The 16,217-nt window shown below is 32.8% G+C and overlaps 2 protein-coding genes across 2 annotated transcripts; one reads left to right on the top strand and one right to left on the bottom strand.

Moving 5' to 3' along the window:
* Nucleotides 1-943: 943 nt before the first annotated feature.
* On the top strand, nt 944-4,169 carry LOC21401737 (patatin-like protein 3). Its single transcript, XM_024164275.1, has 6 exons — nt 944-1,075; nt 1,644-2,084; nt 3,010-3,153; nt 3,446-3,742; nt 4,031-4,069; nt 4,149-4,169. The coding sequence occupies exons 1-6, from the start codon at nt 944-946 to the stop codon at nt 4,167-4,169; spliced, it is 1,074 nt and encodes a 357-aa protein (XP_024020043.1).
* Nucleotides 4,170-6,657: 2,488 nt separating this feature from the next.
* On the bottom strand, nt 6,658-10,617 carry LOC21401738 (SWR1-complex protein 4). Its single transcript, XM_010096105.2, has 16 exons — nt 10,405-10,617; nt 10,219-10,305; nt 9,952-10,017; nt 9,763-9,822; nt 9,610-9,666; nt 9,364-9,493; nt 9,195-9,262; nt 8,970-9,062; nt 8,792-8,839; nt 8,367-8,543; nt 8,127-8,237; nt 7,826-7,921; nt 7,653-7,721; nt 7,502-7,538; nt 7,337-7,371; nt 6,658-7,250 (listed from the first exon to the last, which is right to left on the bottom strand). The coding sequence occupies exons 1-16, from the start codon at nt 10,525-10,527 to the stop codon at nt 7,170-7,172; spliced, it is 1,338 nt and encodes a 445-aa protein (XP_010094407.2). The 5' UTR covers nt 10,528-10,617; the 3' UTR covers nt 6,658-7,169.
* Nucleotides 10,618-16,217: the final 5,600 nt, after the last annotated feature.

Consider the following 16,217-nt stretch of genomic DNA (forward strand, 5'->3'; position numbering starts at 1 on the left):
TAATCTATAGAGTATCTCAAAAGTTTTATGAAAATTTTTGTTGTACACGATCCGCCTCTTCCCCACACCACCGCGCTTCCGCACCCGGATTCAATTCGGGCGACCAACACAAAGTTCTAACACTAGATGTAACATTTTTTGAGTGCTTTTAACTGTAGAAACTTAGAACTGAAAACTCAACGGTTGAACTTTAGGAGGGAGTTAAACTCTAAATTGGACATTTTAACTTATTTCAAATAGTGAATATAATTCGAATTGCTTGCCTACCAAACATAAATTTAAACTGTACTCACCGTTCAAACTGAGTTGAACTGAACTAAACCATTAAAACAAACGGGGGCTGAATGTATCCTAAAAATTATAAGGTAACCTTGACAAATACCCTTTAAAAGTGCATGAGTCAAGATTTTTACCCTTTATTCTTGGTTCATATACCTTTTTAGTTAAATAATTACACTAACAAAATTGTATTTATTAAAAATAATAGGGTAAAAATTCAGACTTATACACTCAAAGATAAATTCTCTATTTTTTCAAGATTATAAGTTATAGAAGATAAGACTCTTGTTACCTTTCTTAGCTTACATAATGCGTAAGAATTAATATTGGGGCATTAAAGTAATTACATGGCACCAAATGTGCCAGGTGCTTTTCTCAAACCGTTAAGGAAGAGAAAAGGCCACTGGGTAGGGTTCAACTAAGAATATAAACACAAAAACTTAAAAATATCCTTATAATATTATTCTCCGCCTAAGATAAACAAAGAATATTAAATCTTATCAAGCCCTCTCTTTGTCCCCACGCTCTTATAATTTATAAATATAAGTATCAACTTCCTCAAAGTTCCCACTAATATTCTTGTGCATTGACCCTACTATAGTACTATTTCTCAGTAGCCATTTGCTATACATATATATTTTTTTATTTTATTTTTTTTCTGCTAATGGCTGCCGAGAAGCAAAAGTCAATACCTCGTACGAATGGAAAACTAATGACAATTCTCAGCATTGATGGCGGCGGAATCCGAGGTATTATCCCAGGCACCATCCTTGCCTTCCTCGAAGAAGAGCTTCAGGTAAGTGATCTTCTTTTATATAGTATCACTGATCAAATAGTACTAAAACATAAGAGATTATTCGAATCATAAAAACCTCACTATAGCTTTTTCTTAACGCTTCGAACTTGATATGTTTTGTGAATTTTTAATTTAATGAAAAGGTTGCACAATATAACCTCATTAACAATTAATGCTATTAAAAACATATATTTTTCAATCCATACAATCAAATTATCAGTCATCCATTAATCTTCAATTTAATTGTGTGCTTGAATCTATGCACTAAAGTCACAAGCTAATTTATTGTTTAGTCTTAACTCTCTTAATTTATAAATTGATCTTTTTTTTTTTGTCCCTCTATTTTTTTAACACCCTCTGGCTCTTTTTTTAACTGCACATATTTTTGAAGGCCAAAGAGTTTATCGGTACTCTAAATTTATTGGGCTTAATTATATTGATCAGGTGTCTATTGAGATTTCACAGAAAATGTAACATACAATCAAAAGTTAAAATCTCAAATGGATATATAGACCATATATATGATGATCATTGCATTCTAATAATTATTTAATGAAATTACAAGCAGAAACTTGATGGTCCGCAAGCAAGAATAGCGGACTATTTCGACGTGATCGGAGGGACAAGCACGGGAGGAATAGTGACGGCCATGCTCACCACACCAGCTAATGGTAAGGGTAATGGTCGTCCAATTCCAGCTAAAGACATCAACAAGTTCTACTTTAAAGAAGGTCCAAAAATATTCTCCAACGAGGCTAAATTGGCCACACAACAGATCAATGGATGGGGAGAGCCAAGTGGGGTCTTTGGTAAGATCGTCTCGCAGATAGTAATGGCGGGAGTGTGGACATTCACAAGGCTCAAAGCACCAGAATATGATGGGGTTCACCTACGTACGAAGATCAAAGAAATATGTGGGGCCAGACTCTTGGCCGACACTCTCACTAATGTTGTAATCCCTGCTTATGACATGCAAGACCTGTGTCCAATCATCCTCTCTACTCAACAGGTCAATCCGATGGTCAATTTCCTTAAATGTCGTTAAATTTCTTCTTTTATATATTTCTATCTAGTAGTTGATTTACTAATGATCTGACACTTAGAGATGTGGAGATGTGTGTGTGTGTAATATTGTTAATCTACTAAGTTGCTAGACTTGTCACAACAAACAACTCACTACTAGAAAATCGACCGCTATTAAATGTATAAGACGGCGTTCAAAAAGCGCCACTAATCTAGGTACCATTAAATGTTGTATGAGATATAATGGCGGTCAAAATAGTAAGTACTCAAATGCATGCTTTTTCGATATCCATAAGTTCCATTTGTCATATCCATGTCGTTTCTTTGTTTCCCATGTTGTATATCATTTAGCTCGTTGTATTATGCTATATAAGTCTTTAATTTCGCATCTATTTTGCTTTGGTCCTCTTACCCACAAACGACATGCCGTTTTTACCTAGAAATTTCTTATTAAATGACATTTTCTAATTCCTGTGAGTTGAAACATAATAAGCAACGTCTCTTTTGTATTTAAGTAGGACTTTCATATGAAGTTTGTATTTAAAACTACATGTTGCGTGCCGTTTAATTTGAGCAACAATTTCATCTTGCGTTCATTCTTTTTACCTAAAACGACGTGTAGTTTCTTTTTACAGTTTTGGCATGTATTTGTGATGTAAACGTACATAAACGACATTTACGATTGCATGCCACAAGTTTCTTTGACCTCAAGTATCACGTATCAATATGAATTATCTGGGAATTAGCTTACTTTTAGTGCGATTATTATGTGTTACTAACATATGATTTGTATTAATGTAGCCCTTTGTTGGTATAATAATAGTATATATACACTTGTGTAAAGAGTAGTAGTACTGTTCTGGGTTCGGGTATGCTTGAAAATGGTAAATTTGTTTTGCCAAAATTCGCAGGCGAAAAAGAACAACTCAGAGATAAAATTGGAAGACGTAGTTGTGAGCACATCAGCAGCACCTTCTTACTTCCCTTTCAGTAAATTCGAAGCAGATGGTAAAGAACACGTTCTTGTTGATGGGGGAATTGCTGCCAACAACCCTGTAATTTGTTTTTGCTCTTTACACTTGTAACCATTTCTTATCTTGATGATTTTCAAAAGGAGAACTCTTTGTAGGATACAATTAAATATTTTTTAGACTTTCAAATTCTTCATCAAGTTTCGTTGAATTTATATACTTCACTTATTTTATATTACGGTTCAAAAAATTGTACAGTGTTAGTAGAGTTTTTTTTTTTTTTTTTTTTTTTTTTTTTAACGCTATCAAGAGATTTTCCTTTTAAGAATTATATTGTTAATCTATTTTTTTCTTTGTTTGACACATGTTTATCTAGACATTGCTAGCAATACGTGAAGCAACAAAGATTTTAGAGAAGGAAAATGGTAGGAACTACAGTGCTCAACCAGATGACAACAACTTTTTAGTTCTGTCTTTGGGAACTGGCTCAGCTGAAAAACGGAGCGGTCATAATATTGGCCTCGGAGGCCTGTTAGATTGGTCGTTCAGCTTCGAAAAGGGGTTGTCGCCTTTGTTTGATGTCATGTTTAGGGCAGCTGATGACATGATAGACATTTACACATCCCTTATTTTGGGAAACCACAATGCTCGACATAACTATCTTAGAATCCAGGTACATATATTATGTATATGTATTTTACACACACATTTATATATGGTACGGTATGCAAAAATAGCATGTTAGTATTACGTATAGACTGTCAAATGTTTATTTAGTTTCGTCAATATAGAGTACCTTTTCATTTTATTGTACATTTTATGTACATGTATATCTTTTGGTATATCATGCATGAAGTGTCATCGTGGTATAAGTTTTGCGTTTAGACTGTCAAATACCTAATAAATAAAGTATATCTTGGTATGTCATGCACGTATATGTAAAAATGGCCTCTACGTGTAGGATTACACAATGAAAGCCGACGAGGTGAAAACAGACGATGCAAGTCCAGAAAATCTCGAGAGGCTTAAAAGTATTGGGAATAATCTTCTTACTCGCTCTGTTTCAATGACTCATCCAGAGACTGGCTTGCCAGACATAGTGACTCTGGATATGTCTCTGTCTGCTAATCAAAGTGAAAGAATAACCAATAATAAAGCTGCTCTCATCAGGTAAACATAAACTACTTATTATGAAATTTGAAACCAGAAAAGCATATTGAATAGATTTTGGTATATGTACTCTCATTTTTTTTTTTAATTTTGAACTAATTTTCTGTTAATTAAATAATGAGCACCCTAGTAATTGACAATTTTGTGATCTTACGTTGATGTAGCTTTGCTGAAAGATTGTCTGAAGAGAGGAAGCGCAGGCACAGCTCTAAGTAGTTATCAATCATTATTAGTTCTTATTAATGCAGCTTTTGCTCTCTCTCGTTTATATAAGATGAATGACCTTAAGTGGAATACAAAAAGCTGTATGGTATACACATATCTCAAATTATTGATGAAAAGAGGGAAAAGATGTTACATCCTCTTGGACATGTGCCATTACTCATTCTTAATTTAAATAAATAAATAAATAAATAAAGCTCCTTATGGAATTATGAGCCTTCAACCCTTGGAAAATTGTGGCTGTTTACTTAATTTCTAGCATATATTCAAAAGAGAATCCAATCCTATTATATTACATGAAAATAACTTGTGATGCTCACTCAAATCTCAATTAAGAGTTTGTCTAATTCTGCCAGTGTTGCAAGTGTGAAGCATTGTCTTTCATAGAACTAAAAAAGAAACTTTTTTTTTTTTTGCTTTTAAAACCTGTGCAACTAGAATAAGTATCTTAGGTACTAAAGAAAATAAAATATACAGTAGGTGTATGGAATAGTGGTAGAGGCACTCAACGAACTCCGCAAGGCAATGGTTAAAGGTTTCAAAACCACACTCTTGAGATGAGAACGTTTTTGTTTTTGTTTTTTTTTTTGGTCATCTTTTTAACCAGCGGCACTTGATTTGGTGCGGTTTTTGTTGCTTAAATCAATTAGTTCGATTGGATTAGTCATTTTGTATAACCTTATAGGCCACTTTTAGAGAAGGTACCACGACGTAAAGGTAGAAGGGTAATAATATAGTCTTGACTAACTCCTAACGTAGCTTATCCAATATAATTTGACTCTTATGGACTTGTACATATTGAATTAGCTCTGCACCATCTTGCTCCTTGTTTCTTGGCGGGGCTACTAAGTAATAGATATTTGTTCTCTAATTTCAACTCTTTTTTTTAGCTCGGCTATAAAGGTACCTGTCAACGTACCAAAAAGTTAGCCCAAAAAAGACTTGGTAAATAACTTTCAATAATGTCGTCTTTTTTTCTTTCTTTTTTTTCCTAGTTACGATACAACTCAAAAAGCTTTGAGCAATAAATGAATTTCTCAAATAGTTTGAGGTTGCTGCCATTTTTAAATATCTTTGGGCGTAGTTGCCAAAATGAATGTGAAGAGGTGTATGTCCTTTATCATTAAACGACCACACGATTTTTCGGTACAGTTTAATTGTAATGCTAACTTTGCCAAATACAACAAAAGTCAGCAATTGAGTTTACTACTACTGTAAAAAAAAAAAAAAAATCAAATAAAAATGCTAAAGGCATAATGCGGTCTCATTCGAAATCGACGGGTTGTAGCATGTCCTTCATTATTTTTCAATTTTTATTTCAAGCACATATCCAAAAACAAAATATTACTAAGCACAAGAAATCATTAGAGCGAGAGAAAGAAGGAACGATTAATGAGTAATCACAATATATACAGGCATGAACGGACAAATTTGTGCTTCCTTTTCGATGTGGGATTTCTATACATTAATTTTTTGCTTTTAAAACCTGTACAACAAGAATAAGTGGCTTTATCGTGGTAGAGTAGAGGCACTCAGCAAACTCCTCAATGGCAATGGTTAAAGTGTTCACAAGCACACTAAATTTTTATTATTATTATTTTTGGTGCAGTTTTTGTTGGTTAAATCAGTTACTTCGATTGGATTAGTTATTTTGTATAACATTATGGGCCACCTGTAAGAAGGTATCACAACGTAAAGATAAAGAGTAATTATTGAATATTTTTTTAGAGAACTTTATAAGAGTATATGTATTGACGCTCACATTCTACTTTTTACACACACGTTCTTAAATTATTTCTATTTTACTTGTTACTTCCTTCATAAATTTTCAAAAAAATCCCTACAACTAAATTACTTCCCTTCTACTTTTCACACCAACCCACATTCTACTTTCTACACCCCTGTTAAAATTTCAAAGTCTCTAACTAAATTGTATTGTATTTTTTTTTTCACCCACTCACCAACCAAACTTATCCTTTGTGTTTTTTTTTTGTTTTTTGTTTTTTTTTCTTTCTAGATTCCACAATCTGATACTTTAGTTTTTGAGAATTTGTTTTTGTGCTGTTATTCTGATCCAAAACTGGGTTTCAATCACGGGGTGTTCGCCCTACCATCTCTCTCTGTCTTCTTTTTTTTGGTGAAGTGACTAGACATGCATTTGTAGGCCGAATAGTTTTCAGATAAGCGAAATAACCCAATCTTCCTACAATTTGAACTGAGAGGGAAAAACAATTGGAAAAAAAAATTATTATTAAATGTTGTGTAAGCATATCATTCTTGACATTTTAGGGAAGGAAAATGCTAGTAACTACACTCGAACCAGAATACCAGATTAACTAAGATGTAATGCTAGTTACTACACTCGTGAAATTGATAATTGTTAATGACTTGGAATTGGTAGACGAGATATAGGTTAACTTTACTAACAACAAAAAAGAGAAATCCGTGTCCAAAAAAAAAAACCCCCCAAAAATATTCATCATTTGAACGGTATTCGATATAATTGGAATATGAAAGCAACAAGACTTAAAGATTTCCTAATGCGGGCGCCAGTTGGCAACTCTTGTACATATTTCACTACTGTTAGAAGAATTAGCAACTCGGAACTCTGCATTTCAGTAAAGCTCCTCGCAAAGTTTGGCAACCTGCATAACCTGTTAGAGCATTCTGCTAAGTTGGAAGCTGTTCTTGCCTTCACACATCTGAGACTATAGATCTGATGCCTTGAGCTTCCTAGGCCTTTTAGACTGGGCTGGCGACGATGGAGCTTCTGATATCCTTCCAGGTGCCTGAAGAGGTCTCGGAAGTATGTTAATTTACATCGAAAGGTGCAATGAAAAGAAAACAATACATTTGAACGAAAACGAGCATTTACCTTGCGTTTCTGATCCCTTTTACCAACCCTTTCTCCTGACATTCATCAAAATTACACGGGTTCAGTAGAAAGATATATTAAATAATCCCAGAAACAAACAAGCAAGAAACTGGACAAACACCGTAAGGCTACGAGCAAGAGTTGTATAGTCCTCGACATATTTACCTCCAAAACTCATCGAGTCGGGAACAAACATCCGATCCTGATCCACAACATGGTATCAAAATAATTAGTACGGCGACAAACTAATTTAAAAGAACTAGCATTCCGATGGCTATATGCCAAAGATGCCTACTTAATAAACAAGGAAGCTAACCTTTGGAGTGCCTGGCGTTTCGTAAGGATGATCGCGAAAAGACGAACCTTCAGCCTCCTTATATTGCAACTGATAACGAGAAAAGGAAATAAGGGAGAAACTCAAGAATATCGTACTTAATCCATTCATATGCATGCAGAATCAAGGAAAAGAAGAGCAAGGGCATGTGACACCTGTTTCTGAAGATTGAGTAGAGTGAGTATTTCTTTCCTTAATTCAAGATGCTCTGCACAAACAGCTTTAGTTGGAACCCTTGGTTTTAGATTAACCTGTAAAGATCAAGACAACATTTTAAACCTGTTTTGAAGAGTGATCTATATCGTTGATAATTAAAGATTCAAAGGAGTTGTTCTTCGGAAGGAAATACTCAATAGCAATTCTTAAGCAGCCAGAATAACCAGAGACACTTTGCTTTCTAGCTCTTTCATACATTGAATGCCAAGACGAGAAAGTACATAAGAAAAAGGCACAAACCCCGAGATCTTGTAAAGTTTGCTCAACTCGCTTGATAGTCCGAAGTCCAGCAGATGAGCTTGCAGCTTGTATCATTTGGTCAAGTGCATATGTCCTCAGATACACCCGAAGCTGTAAAGTTTCTAGATCAGTTAGTTATTCATATGATCTAATGGCAAGGCAGCATTTAGTTCAACATCTTATGCGCGCACACAAACACAAGGGAGGGAACATATGTGCCAAACCAGCCATCAGACATACCATGCGCAAAGATGCTATAGTTGCGGCATTGTCTGCCATCAATGTTGAAGGTGCAACTGCTGCAGATGGAAGCTGAACATTAAGAGAAGGTGACACAGTGTCACCAGGAACATCAGCCCTATCAGCATTGTCATGACCAGCACTTGAAGCAACAGGCAACTCAGACTCTTCAGCGCCCTAAAAAGAGAAAAACATAAAGTACATAAACATGCAAGCAAGGCACACCTCATCACTTCAATTCAAGCGCAAACCAATTTCTTTCTTAGTCACCAGGCTCCGCACTCCAGGGGAAAAAAATATTTTCTATGAACGATATTGTAATTCCATTCCCACCGTATGAAGACCAGAACTCCAACCACAGTCGTGAGCTTGACCAGCTCAAATGAATAAATAAAACACGAACAAATATCTAATTGGTGACATACCCTGGCAGCCACCCGCGATTCACTTATTCTTTTTGCATCCGCAAGAATCTGAGGAAATGAAGAAGAGACTACATGAGTTTTTCTTGATAAATCAATTTCCAATAAATGTCTGAAGAACCTACTATGCAACTCAATTATTCAAAGATTACAAAACAAAGCTAGACCAACAAAGTTAGACCTCAGCATCTTTTCGCTCTTGCTGCTTCGTTTGCGAGAGTACCATGGATAATGCTCGCTTGCGTTCTTTCTCTTGTGAGACATTGTAAGTTTCCTAATCCAGGACAATTAAAAAACTAGATTAGAATAGTAGTATAGTATCATAGACCTCAAAAAGAAGACAATTACTTGAGTAAAAAACTGCAACCTATGATTAAGTAAATATTAATTCATACAGTCCTCACACCTTAACAAGAGGGTTCCCCGTAACATCTCCAGGAGATGTAGCTCTAGCCATTAATATAGATCGAGATACTGCAAACAAAAATGGAATGACAATAAACATAAGGAAGATACATTCAAACAACATGATAATGAATACAAATTATACAATGAAAAGATGACAGTTGGCATACCACTGTAATAGCGATTCTTCAACTCCTCCACCGTGCGAGATGATGGGAACCTATCAGCTATCACAATGAACCGGAGATCAAACTGTTTGCACAATTCAAACAATCGATCTGTCTCTTCCTTGGTCCAACTCTAATAGAGATACGATATACAAAAATGGGATAAGATATTTAATAAAAAATGGTATATCACAAAAAAAGACACGTTCAATGGTATTTATATACATTTAATCTTCATTTGATACCTACAGGATCAGCCAAATGTTTCGCATACTCCTCATCTGTGTACTGGACAATGTCAATGGACTGCAAAACATCAAATACACCAACCATGATGGGAAAACGGTCAAGATATCTTTTTCACAGTTTACTGTTACAAAGATAAAAATGATATTTTGATACCTTGTTATACTTGGCAAAGGAATAGTCACCCGTCGGTGGTACGCCATTTACAACTCTAACCTGTGGATTAAAAAACCCAGATAAAACAAATAAACGAACTGTGGATTAAGAGTAACAGATACAAATTTTCACCACCCTCAACTAGTAACCAAGATATCCTAATTAAACAACAATAATCGTCAGGCTCACCCAGTGATAAAGCTGCAAATTATCCTTCCGAGCAGAATTTGTAAAAGGAAGCCACTGCCAAGTGATCTGGAAGAATGATATTAACATTTCTTCATTAAAACCATATATAATCACGGAATAAAATTAACAGAGCATATTGTTAAGAACACTAAGCTGATCAATTTAGTAAGATCACAAAGCCGTATAAATACTATCTTCTAACAAGTTCAAACCACTAACCAAACCGGAAAAAAAAAATAATAAGAAATAAGAAAAAGAACAAACAACCTTCTCATCAACTGGCGGGCGTTTCTTCAATTGGGACGAGTCTATCGTTGGCATAAGTGGTGGCATACCACCTGTGAGCGCGTAAACCTACAATTGAACAACAATTATTTTCAGTTCAATTTGCTAAAATACAAACCAGAAAGATTCCGAGAAATCCTAAGCAAAGACAAAGAATTTGATACATACCTCCCTGGAAATTCCATCTGGTTTTCTCTGAGAGTCCTTCTGAGACCGTGATTTCTTCTCTTGCGGTATCGGAATCGCGGTTTTGGGCAAGCCCAGAATGTCCTTGGCGTCCATTGCAACCATCCCTAAAAGCTAGGGTTTGTTTCTTTTCTCATAAACTTTCAAATTCGCAGGGCATCTCGCAAACGTTTTGGAATAGCATCTAATCTTTGATTTCTGTATCAGAATAGATAGACATATAGTCTGTTTTTAATTTGTTGTAATTGTAATTAGTTTGCAATAAACTAATCCTATCGGTAGAAAATTGGATTTTTAACACATTTACCCACTAAATATATCATAATTTAACAAATTATCTCTAAAACTTTTTTCGATAAGTTACTCTTTTAATTTATAAAATTGTTATAATATATCACATTTTAACAATAATTATGTTAGATTAATATCTAAAAAGCACGTTCATCGAAAAATTTTAAAGTAACATGAATCTTTCAATTTTTTAATTTTTAATCCTTAAATATAATAAAAAATTGAGCTAATTTACTAAAATGGGACACATTGTAACAAATTTACAAGTTTAAGGGGTTACAAGTTAACAACTTTAATTGTGAAAATTAAAAGTTTGAAGGGCAATTTGTAAAACCATGACAAGTTTAGGGGCCAATTGGGCTAAAAAACCCCGTAAAAAATCTCTACTAAAAAAAGTCCTTTTTTTTATGACTGGTCTCGAATTCGATACCTCAAAAAGTGTCAGACTCCTACGGCAATCGTCATATCACCTAACACCGTATAGTTGTATTTGAATGGTTGAGAAATGCTAACATTATTATTTCTGTTACTTTTTGTATTTATTCTTTGACATGTGGACTCTACTATTTCATTGTCTCTTAAAATATTATATCATGTTAGTGGAGTTCACATGTCAAACAGCGAAATGTAAAATGTGACAAAAAGAGTGACAGAAACAGTTATATTAGCATTTGAAAGTGTATTTGAACTATAATTTGAGTTTTGATTTAATTTCTTTGTGAGAGAACAATTAGCATAAAATTTGTTAATTTAAATTCTTTATGAGACGACAAATTGAAGCATAATCATAGTTTGGGTTTTGAATACATATACCAAACAGACTCTAAAAATTTTCAAGATAATTGTAACACATAGACCATTTTCTTAAATAAGTGGTAGGCACAATTACCAACAGTGAAATAAATAACATATTATATAATTTTAATATGTTGTATTCCAATTTTATCCTTATGTTCCTTATCTCTTTTGAAACTTTTAACTATTTATATTTTGATTTTTTAACTTTTTAAAAATTATATTTTGATCACTTAATTTTCAAAATTTTATATTTTGACCCATTCATTTTTGAAAAATTACATTTTGACATGTTTTTTTTAAAATATACATTTATACCCATGGTAAATGGATGGTTTACCAACCTAATAAATGGATCATATACATTACGTGGTAAATGAAAAAAAAAAATAAATCATTTACATAAATGATTCATTTACTACATTTACCCGATAAATGAGGTAAATGGATCATTTTATTAGGTAAGTGTTTGTAAAGGTAGTAAATGAATCATTTACTAGGTAAATGATTCATTTACCAGGGTTTTTTAAAGTATTTTTAAATTTTAGTCAAAATGTAATTTTAAAAAATTAAGGGGTTAAATTATAATTTTTTTAAAAATAAGGGTCAAATTATAATTTTGTAAAAGTTGAGGGGTGAATGTGTAATTTTACAAAAATTAAGGGGTCAATTTCAATTTTTAAAAATTAGGGGTCAAAACTACAAAATTTTGTATTTTAACTGTGTGCTTACTAGCTTTATTTATTTATTTTTTTCTGGCAAGCATTTTCTTTTAAAGTGTCTTTTTCAGCTTTTTTCCCTTTCCATTTTTTTTAATTGTATTTGACATATTGTTCTTTTTCTTCTTCGTTTTTAAATCTTGTATTTTTCATCGTTTCCCATTTAAGTATTTTTCTATTAATTTTCTCTTTAAACACCTCATTTATTGTTATTATTTTTTACTAGCATAAATATTGTCTACATTTATATGTATTGATGTTGAGCATGATAACTTAATTAATTCAATTGTTATTTCAACGTATTACTAATTAGTATTAGCTATTTCTCATGTTTCTAGTAAAATCTTCTATTATTATATTTTTTTTTTGTTTCTCATGTGTTTTTTTTTTTGTTTAGTCTTATTTTATTTAGTTTCTTTTAATGTATGTATTTCATTTTCAGCGTTTTTTTTTTTTTTTTTTTTTTTTGCACGTTGCGCTTTTTTTAACTTTTTCATTTTGCATTTCTTTTCATTTCCTTCTCTCGCCCTTTTCTTTTCTTTTTAGTTTTCTTACCCTTTATGTATAATTTTATGCATTTACGTGTATTGCATTTATATATGTATATATATGTTGGTGTTTTTTTTGTTTTCTTTTTTGTTTTCTTTTGCTCCTCTTTTTTTTTCCTGTATTTTAGTTTTTTTTAATTAAAATTAAATTGGACTAAAGAAGATTGATGATTAAAGTAATTTAACAACTATTGTTATGATTATTTTAATAAAGCATTTTATTCTTTTGGTGTATGAAATTTATTCAATTTTCAAGGAAAAGAAATACTCGCACAGCATACAAGTATTCTTATATCCTTTGAGACTTGTATTGTAGGTGAGTACGTTAATAGCAAATCCCTTGTGATATTTTGGGGAGTGTACGTATGTAGGTGCTCGTGGAGAGTGATATATATATATATATATATATCTTTTCCTCCATGTGCTAGCTAGCTGTTTGTACCGGAACCAATTGCAGTGTTTCTTTATTCATGTCCCCTTTTATGTTCTTTTAGTACTATTATGATACGTCAATTTAAATATTATATTAATTAAAAACTATTATCACGTCAATTAAAAAATCAAGACGTGTCATATTATTATTGAATAGACACAAAAAAAGACAAGATAAAAAGGACATATGAACACAATCCGTTTGTACCCTCTTGGTCCGTTTGGAGTGCAGGATAAGATACCATCAGATGAGATATTATTAAAGGATTATATATTGGAGTGTATAGGAGTGGATTTTAGTTAATCCTACCCTATTTTTGGTGTTCTATTGTTAGGATAGGATAAATAAAGCGAAAAAAAAATAATAATAAATTTACATGTGACAAGCAAAAAAAAAAAATTGACATGTGACTCGTTTGACTGTTAAATTAACTTTTAAATTTATTAAACAAACTATGTTCTTTTGGTAGCATGCTATCAGCCCACGAGTCCAAGTTATATCAACCTATGTTCCCTTTTTTTTTTTCTTTGTTTTTTTTCTTCCCTTCAAATAGAGTTGAGAGTATACATCTCTCTCTCCCCCCAAAACATCAGTAGTTTTCCAGAAAGAAGAGAATTCAAAGCTCCACTTGTCTCTAACTAAGGTAAGACTCCATATATGGTACCAAAGCTAGGTCCGTCACTTTCCCAAACTCTAACGTTATCATGATCATTTGCTGCCATAAACCATATATGATCTTCTCTTTCTTTTAGTACTTAATTATTTCATTCTTCTCTCTTTAAATATTGTTCATCCTCCTACTATCATACACAATGATCTATTTAATACCATGGTCTAAGATAATTAAACTTGTAGAGTCTTCATTAAATTTTGTATATCTAACCCCTAGCTATATCCTCCCTTTTTTGCAGGGTTTATTCACAATAACCATGCTTGACGCTGTGCCCATTAGAATCTTCCACAGAAAAGAAGTCTACAAGGATAGAAGTAAACTCCTGTCAACCTTATCTCGGCCCTATCCTGTCTGAGCTTTAATTTTATATCATATAATAGTACTACTTCTCATCAATTATATATTGTTGGTCGTCGTTATTTTCTTCCCGTCACATTTGTCTAATCTATCATTATATGTTCACCTGTCACGTTTTTTTTTTTCTTGACCTTGTAAGACCCTAGTCCAAATTCTCTAGGCAATTCTTCACACTCGTTAATTTTCTATCCCTCCTGAGCTATCCAATTGTTCATGACTTTTTTTTTTTTTGAGGTTTTTCAGCCCCACTATATATTTATATATATATATTGGAACTTGAAACGCACTCAAACAATATTACTTGCTCCTTTTGGTGCAGTACAATGTGATTCACTGTTAGTGTACCTCTAGAGATATTTTCACGCAGGAAGCAAGTCAAATGTTAATGTTTTCTTCGTGCCCAAAATTTCACTGTTCAATGAAATGGCCTCTTTTTTTGTCGTTACTTGGGTAAAGTTGTTAGTGAAAAGATATATAGAAGAGAGGCCCACTAGCTAATATCCTTTCCATAGAGACATGTGTAATTGTAGCAAGGTACGTACATTAATAGTGAAACCCTTGTGATATTTTGGGGATTGTACGTACATATACGTACTCGTAGAGTTATATATCTTTTCCTCCATGTGACAGCTAGCTGTTCGTACCCTCTGAGTTTACTGATGGAACTAATTCATTCAATAATATTGAATGTGAACTTGTGCAGCTCCAGAGCAATTACAGTTGTTTTTGGATGATGTTGGTCATATATATATATATATATATGTATATATATTGTTGTATCTACTGTTTCTTTACTCGCGACAATACTGCGGAGACAGATAAGAGGAAGAGAGCGTACTATAAATTGTGTTTATGCAAATTATTTTATTCCAATTCTTATATATTAAAATTATTTGTCTTGTATACTTTAATATGATAATTAAACGTTGGTATATTTTTGGGGTGGTGTTACGGCTAGTTATTCCTACTTGAATTGATAAGGATGAAGGCTGTTATATCGACGGTACTTGTAGCTAGCCAGTATTGATAGCAACAATACTGTACATTATTGTAGTATTGTCGTGGCCTGCATGATCATCATAACAAATTGGTCCTCAAACTGAGAATAAACTGAATAATGGCTTGGACATCAATAAATTACAAGGTTTTTTATTTTTAGTTTATTACTCATCCTAAGAGCAACTCTAATCATGCTAGCTATTTCATATTTTTAGTCAAAATAACTAATGATTTAACTAAAAATTAGATTTTTTCAACTCCAACCATTAGCTGAGTGATTAGCTATTTTAGATAATGTCTTCCACACTAACTAAATATAACTAGTATGGAGAGGCTAGCAATTTCATTTTTTATATTATTTTATTTTTTTAACCGTAATAAATGTAAAGATTTTTGTGTAAACTCAATAAAATTATTAATATTTAAATTTAGTTAATATTAAAACAATTTATATTTACCTAAAATAAAAAGTGTGGTTGGAGTGATTTACTAAAAAGTTATTAGTTAAAATAGTCTTTTAGTTATTTTAGCTAAGATTTAGTTAAAATTTAGAGAGTTCTCTTGAACATGCTCTAAGATAAGAAAGGTGGACAATTTACCAACATGGATTTTTTCTTGTAATCATCTCTCTCTCCTCCACCCCCCAAGAGTCACCTTTCATACTGAGGATGGATGGCCAAGGCAACGAGGATGCTATCCTGTCTCTTCTCATTCTATGATTTGTTATTATAATTATTTTGGTGAGATACCGTTGGTTTCACAGTAGGATATTACCAGTAACACAATACATTACCTGATATTTCTAGCAACATGAGGATAACACGTAGACAACTGACTACATATTACTATTAAAAATCGCATAGTTAATCATGTAAATTAGATGGGTCAACACGAACAGTACTATATTTCTTAATCGTGTTAATTATACTCTTATTTTATCGTGTCATGGTTTAAATTGTCAGCCGTGGTTAAGAAGTGTA

This window comes from Morus notabilis, unplaced genomic scaffold, assembly GCF_000414095.1.
Source record: "Morus notabilis unplaced genomic scaffold, ASM41409v2 Scaffold227, whole genome shotgun sequence".
Classification (NCBI taxonomy): Eukaryota; Viridiplantae; Streptophyta; class Magnoliopsida; order Rosales; family Moraceae; genus Morus; species Morus notabilis.